This window comes from Berghia stephanieae, unplaced genomic scaffold, assembly GCF_034508935.2.
Source record: "Berghia stephanieae isolate SIO BIC M18660-M18661 unplaced genomic scaffold, UCSD_Bste_1.3 scaffold3650, whole genome shotgun sequence".
Classification (NCBI taxonomy): Eukaryota; Metazoa; Mollusca; class Gastropoda; order Nudibranchia; family Aeolidiidae; genus Berghia; species Berghia stephanieae.
This window is the reverse complement of record NW_027624901.1, coordinates 29-7,652: the sequence shown is the minus strand read 5'-3', so window position 1 is coordinate 7,652 and position 7,624 is coordinate 29. Positions and strand designations below refer to the sequence as shown.

The following is a 7,624-nucleotide window of genomic DNA, read 5'->3' as shown; positions in this document are numbered from 1 at the left end:
CTCTCTCTCTCTCTCTCTCTCTCACTCTCTCTCTCTCCCCCTCTCTCTCTCTCCTATCTCTTCCCCTCTCCGCGCGTGGACGCAGGGATATCATCTATTTATCCCATCCATTTCTACTTTCTATCTACTATCATCTATCAATCTTCCATCTTCGATCTATCTTTCTATCTATCTACCAACCTATCCATCAATCAACATTAACAACAATCAATTAATCAATCTACCTATCTACATCTATCATCTATCTATTATCTACTTCATCATCTATCTATTTCTATCTATCCAATTTTTTATCATTTTAAACTCTATGCTCCTCTCTAAAAAAACTTTATAAAAATTTTGGATACAGGGATTAAATTCCATTAATAAATACATGAAAAACGCAACACCTTAAAAAAATTATAAAATACAACTTTCTGTTCTTTTTGGGTACAAAGCAGGGGAAGTTTTTAATACTTCTAAATACCAATGAGCCTTGAAAATATTTGGGGATTCATTGTGTTCAAATTTTAGTCTTTTAACTTTACATTTTTTTGGGAATTTAAATTGAAATTTTCGAAAATTTAAGAACCCCCAATTTTCACAAAAGCTTTTTAAAAACCTTTTAAACCCCCAAAATTGTTAAAAAAACACACCCATTCCCCCCAAAAATTTAAAAAAAAATTGGGGACCTATTCAAATGATTAATCTGTCGTCCCCCATTTTGTTTTATACATCTCCTTTTTTTCCCTACCCAAATTTAATTTTTCTAATTTTTGAGTAATAATCTGCTCCTAAAATTTTTGTTTTGACTATTTTAAGACTCTTACCATGTAAATGGTTGCCCACCTTAAAAGCATTTAAACAAAAGTAACAAAACCTGTGTTGTCCACTGGATCCACAGGACCAATGGGGGCCATTCATTTTTTAAAATGAATTGAGGCTATTTCTCATAAAAAAATATTTAATGTTACTAAGTAAATTCCCCCCCCTTTTCGGGTTGAAAAAAAAAATGCAGGGGTAATGTGAAACAACGTCTGGATTTTTTCTCTCTCTCCCTTCAGTGGGTTTATGATTTTGCATTTCATTAAAGTAATTAAAATGCCAAAGAAATGTTTTTTGTCTTTTTCTGCCAACTTAATCCAGCAAACACAAAATTCATTTTGAAAAACCCCATTACTTGATTAAAATATATTTAAAAAATTCTGACTTTTTTGAATCAATAACCTTTTATTGTGTTTCAGCGAAAAATAAACGCAATTAAATTTGGGAAAATTTTTATGGTGAATTTGAACACTTTGGTATATTTCTTTACCGATTGGGGGTTTAATTAAACTTGGCAAGTATTAACTAGGGTCTGTTCTTGTAATTGTAAAAAATTTTGGGTGGTTCTAATTCAATTGGGATTGAATACCCTAGTTTTTTTTTGCTGCACCCTAATATTTAATTTTTTTTAATGCTCACAAAATCATCTTATTCATTTTTAAATTCCATTTAATTTTATCACAATCATGTTAGGAAATGAATGCCTTTTTATGAGACCCCAATGACACAATAAAAATTCACAAAATCACACAAAATCCAATCTGGGGAAAATCAAGGGAATCACCCCAATAAATCCCCCAAAACAAAGATATTATTCACAACTTCCGCACTTTACGTCTTTTCCCCTTTCAAACATTAACATTACAACTATGTCAACATTTCGGTAACCAAAAACCTGACCTTCTTTTTTTGAACGAAGCCATCAATCTAAAAAACCGTAAAGGTCGAATTAACTTTCCGGAAAAGAACAGGGCATTGCTCCAAATCAATGCTATCTATACACGTCTCTAGAGTGCTATCTCCAAAAATTCAATACGAGAGAGTTGGCTGGCGATGGCGAATAACAGAAATTACAATCTTTTTCATACCTGTATTTCTGACCACTAAATGTTCTTTTAAAATTCAGATGAGGTTCTTATCCTGGTTTTCATATTAAAGTAATCCATATAAAAGATTACATTTTTCTTTCGGATAAGACGCCAGTGTGCGGACTCGTTGAGACAGAAATAAAATGGTAGTCCTGGCATGGAACGAGACCTTGCAACTTTCCTTCAATGAACTTACATTCTATCATTAATGTGAAGCAAGCTTGACATGACTGTAACTAAATGTGTTCAAATGACAAGGATGAGAATCCTAACAAACCTAGACAGGTCTCAGCACTTTTAAAAGATTGTAGGCCCATGGAGCAGGAGTTTATTCCGGTTTTTATAGCGTGAAACGAACAAAAGAAATTCCTTCGGATAGGACGCTAGTCTATCGCAATGTGCCACCTCCAGATTTAACAGACCCAGCTATCCATTCACTGCTGCTGGGTAGACAGAGGGGTCATAACAATTTTAAAAAGGATGTCGGCGCTAGAAAATCTTGATCAGGAGGACGAAAACACTTGTTCGATGGGAGTCTCTTTCTTTCTGATTTAATTTTACTAGAGTTTTTTTGCTACACTAGGGAGAGCTTATGTCACGTAAAAATGTCACTTTTTGTTTCACTCCACGAAACTCTCTTTCTATTTCTAATGGCTTTACTTTAAACTGTAGATATTTTAATTGGGCAAAATTGGGATAAATTCTTATAATTCTTGTTTTTGACTCTTACCCATATGACCTATCTATACTTAGATGGAAGAGTCAATTGAAAACACGTCGCCCTCCTAATGTTTTTCATTTATATCCGTTAAGCTGGAAAAAACGTTGGGCGCAGTGTGCATTCGTGTAATCAAATTATTTTAGCAGGATATAGTTCAAATTTGTATCCGCGTTTCTCTTTCCAACCTATACCTGACAGATAAAAAACCGTATATATTTAAGGACAGAGAATTTTTGTTTTTAATTCACTTGACTTCCTCCAATAATTCCACGGAAAAAATGTTGATTCTGCCAACTTTACTTGTTCTCTGTGGTAAGTTGTTGAAGGGCAAGAGTTCGTTGGGAACTTTGACTCCCAACATAATTATTTGATTTAATGGTTGTTCAGAGACTATTTAAATACATTAATAATAATGTATTTTTCAAAAAGTAAAAACACCATTTCAAAATTCAATCAATGCACAACATTTGGAAAGAATATTTCATCCAGTTCTTGGAGGTCTTGGGTTTAAGACTTTTTAACAAGTTGGGAGATAATCTAAATCTATAGTTATATAGACTGTTCTGCCTAAAATGAAAACAATGTGTAATGTTACTTAATGAAAATGTTACTGCTTGAAGCTGGAAGAAAAAATACAACAATAGTCAACTCGACTGAGAGCTTCAATTTGATTAACGAAGACAGCTTATATGGACGTTTCGGGTTTTCCTTTTGTCAACAAAACACAATGAATGAAATATTAAAGACGAATGAGACTGAAACTTTGACTATTGTTGCTTACAACGGCAGTATTGTTCATTCAACAAAACCATGTGTAGTTTTCTACATCCTTTTTAAAACGGTTTTTAACGTCAAACCTAAGCACAGATTCGATTTCGTGCTCGCCATTAATAGATTACTGGGCCTCTTAACTTAATCACATATGCCGTATTTTTTCTCTCGAATGCATTATGAATACAATTTTAATTTCCCACCAATCCCTTTTCACTAGGACTGCTGTAAGCTCCCTCAGTTGCTTCGATGTTACAGTGAATGAAGCCCCAGTAATTTCTTTTTGATCTCCTCTTTCTGATAGAAATTGTCTATAATTAAGAGTAGAAAAGATATGGCCTTTAAAAGATTAAAAATCGATAAAATTAAGTAATGAATACTTTTTTTTTTACAATACCCTAGCACACAAAAATGCTAATTGGCACGGAATAATGGCAAAAAATCATCATTATATTATAACTTAACAACAATTCAACAACAAATGGTTTTGATATAAAAGCAATTAACAATAATTTAAGTCCACATTACACATTATACTTGACAAAGCAACTAAGTTTTCAGGCGTTTTAGTTTTCAAACTTAATTTGTTCCACGAAAGGGGAGCATAGGCACTGACCACTTATCATTATATTTTAGCCTTTTGAGTTTCTCAGAGAGGACCTGATTATTAGGCAATCGTAGCTAACGATTAGATTGGCAGACACAGAGAAGTTCTTGTAAAAAAGGAAGGAGCGAAATTATTTAAAACAATTGAAAGTATCTATTCATTGGCACCTTAAAATAAAGTCTGAATATGTTGGGCAACCAATAAAGATCCTCTAAAATTGGTATTACGTGTTCATATTTCTTTGATTGTGTCACTATTTTGCAGTTTTGTTTAGAATTTTCGGCAGCCTTTTCAGTTTCTTTACTATTGCATCCAGTCAAATTTGAATTACACTATTCATGGTGACTAATGATGAAAGAATTAATTAATCAGTAGTTTCAAAGTCTAATAATAAAAAGATTAAATAATCTAAGCGGGAATTAGAGAATACATATTGTATTTATTGTTTGATATCAAAATGAAATTTTTTTATCATATTAGACTTAAAAATAAATCCTGTCATAGCTAGATTGAGTGCAGGATTCCTCATGATCCCACACCAAAGCTCTGGAGATAGTATAGAGGAAATGCAATTGTAGCTGATTTCCGTTCCCTTGTCGTTGACTGGAAACTTTTACTACCAATTAGACTAAATGTCTTAACATCAGGGATTTTTCAATTTTGATAGCATCGATATTCTTGCGCAAAAAATAGATAGACTCTGACTAGATGTTTGAATGTTTTATTTCACTGTGTAATTAACAAATTAATAAAATATTTTTTAAAAAACACAAAAAAACAACAAAAAACAAAAATTAAAACAAACTTCAGCTTTTATATAGAGCAATATCCACTAAACATGCTCAAAGCGCTTTACAAAGGGTCCCTGACCAACAGCAACACGTAACATGTAGAACGAGACATGACGCCTGTTAGTTGGATAATACCATTTTTCCCCCGACACAGACAACGCTGTCTACGGCCAGGTACACAATTTACACCTGAGTACGGTGAAAGAATGTGAGTAAAGAGCCTTTTCCAAGGACTCGAACGCAGGACCTTCCGAGCCGAAAGCGAGTGTCATAACACAAGACCACATATTAAAGGGAAGCATGCATAAATATTTTGTACATCTTTAATGTAAATTGACATTGGATGTCTATTTTATTTCATTTCTATTGCGATTTAATATTCGTATCAGTATTCATTAAAACACACAGGACTTCATGTTTGGTCAAAACTCATGTAATAAATCATCTCCATTATTTGTACACCAGTGTTTTCCATGAATTTCAGGGCGTAAGAATAATCACTTATGACTTAACTCACTCAACACTAACACCGACTATTATATCCGAACTTTACCCGGGTTACTTTTTCCCCATGCCTATTTATTACATTTTTCTGAGACAAATTATAGGCGTAGTATCAAAGCTATTGTTTTTAGTTTTTTTGGTAGATGGATAAAACTAATTATGTAATGCTCATTTCTAATACATTTTTCCAATTTTGAAAAGTAGCAAAAATCTCTAGGATTTAGTGACTTAAGCTTTTTAAGAATAAATAGGCATTATCCACTAAACGTGCTCATAGCGCAATATGTAGGACAGGGCATGACACCCGTAAGGCGCTATTACAGCTTCTTTCAGAGACAAAGCTATTACCAACCAGGTATTCATTTTACATCCGAATACGGTGATAAAATTAAATGTGAGTAACAAGCCTTCTTCGAGTACTCAACTTTGCGGTGGCCACAACAGACTATTATATTAAGAAAAGTTTTCATTGGAACGTAGAGAATGGTCTAATTAGCTTCACCGACATGTGAGCGTTTTTATGAAGTGAAATATCAAATTAACGTATTCAAAGCGCATTACAACTTCAGCAAAACATAATAACATGCTAAAAGAGACATGACAGGACGTCTGTATGTTTACTTTACAATTTCTTTAGACAGAGCCATTGCGGTACAAGGTAGAGTCCTTATAAAAGACTTTTTGTTGACATTTCTTACCGCACTCCGATGCAGAATGAATACCAGACCAATATTGTCGCCATGTCTGTCGAAACAAAAGAAATGTAAAAGTAAATAAATTAGATAGCAACTCATTACAATTGTAATTGTCAGAGACCAACATGTACTTATTTACAGACCTGATAACCCAAGATGATATGGGTTCATTGTTGTCATGGAAATATTATTAAAAAAAACCCGGAAAATATTGCCCATTACAACAATGTTAAATCAAGCCCATAATTCTGTTCAGTTATCGGACCTGTAAATAAGTGCACGTCGTCAGTATGGCGCTTTTAGCAAACGAAAAGAATATTGCACCATATAAAAGCGTGTGTTTTCTTAAACAAAAGAACACAATATTCACCATATTCATTTATTATCTCTCCATTCCCCAGAACTTCTCACAGTAACCACAGCCCATAACATCTTCCAACGATGCAATCCTTTCCTCAAATTTCGATGTAACTCCATTATGTGTCCTCAAGTCTACAACCCTGTATGCGGCTCAGACCGGGTCACCTATGACAATGAATGCTACATTTCCATTGCTAACTGCCGTAGGGGAGACTCGAGAGAACAAATCAAGAAAGTCTTTGACGGAAAATGCAGCGACCGTCCAGTGGACAACAAATGCAAAGAGTTTCAGTTTTGCATCGAAATCTACGACCCTGTGTGCGGGTCAGACAACAAAACGTACAGCAATGCTTGTTATCTGTCTAGAGCTAATTGCCAAACTCCAACAATATCACAAGTTTATAAAGGAGAATGTCGGAAACCAACGAGATGTGACCGAATAGCGTGTACCAAGGATTACAGACCTGTCTGCGGTTCTGATGGAACTACATACAGTAACCCTTGCACTCTGTCTGTTGCCAATTGCCGTATTACTGAGAGTGGTTCTGGATCTCCAATAACCGAAGCTTATGCTGGAGAATGCCGATGTCCTGAAATATGCATCCAGGTGTATGATCCTATTTGTGGCTCGGACGGAAACACATACAGCAATTCCTGTTTCTTGGCAATCTCCAACTGCAGAAGCCGTAGCGAGGGAGGACCAGCCATTACAGAAGCATACAAGGGACAATGTTCAGCTGCATTAATGTAGACCAATGATCTCATGCAAATTAAAATTCAGGGTAGACGTAACTGTACCTATATATTATTTTGTTCATTGATGTCAACAACAAAATCAAAATACATTCTTAGTAGTGCTTCAGAACCACCAGGCCCATAACACTGAGTTTATCTCGGTTTCTACAGCGTGAAACGGACAATTTCAAATGTTTGCTACCCTTTGGACAGGACGCTAGTCTATCGCAAAGTACTTTCTGACAGATCTAACAGACTGCCCTGGGTGGACAGAAAAAAAAATCTCGACTTCACCCGGGATCGATCGCGGTTGCTCTGCACGTGAAGCGAGTGATCTACCAGCTGATCTATTGGGACCCCCAAAATATATACTGATCTGATTTTCAAAGCGTACTTGCTTGAATAAGTTAACAATACGCCGCAACAATTTTATTCCTCATAATGATATTTTTAATCGATTTTCTTTTCATTGTTAAGTCCATTAATAGCATCAATTACCAATTTTTGGGCGATGGATCGCATATTATTGTCTTTTCGAATATGAGAGC

General features: G+C 34.8%; 1 protein-coding gene across 1 annotated transcript; it reads left to right on the top strand.

The window, feature by feature from the left end:
- Nucleotides 1-2,795: 2,795 nt before the first annotated feature.
- Nucleotides 2,796-7,138, top strand: LOC144961699 (ovomucoid-like). The gene is made up of 2 exons (XM_078894796.1): nt 2,796-2,925; nt 6,383-7,138. Exons 1-2 carry the CDS (start codon nt 2,892-2,894, stop codon nt 7,090-7,092), a joined length of 744 nt encoding a protein of 247 aa, XP_078750922.1. The 5' UTR covers nt 2,796-2,891; the 3' UTR covers nt 7,093-7,138.
- The last annotated feature ends 486 nt before the right edge of the window (nt 7,139-7,624 follow it).

Coding starts and splice junctions, on each gene's coding strand:
- LOC144961699 (XM_078894796.1), top strand. CDS start 2,892: ATGTTGATTCTGCCAACTTTACTTGTTCTCTGTG. Junction 2,926..6,382: donor AACTTTACTTGTTCTCTGTG/GTAAGTTGTTGA, acceptor TCCATTCCCCAG/AACTTCTCACAGTAACCACA.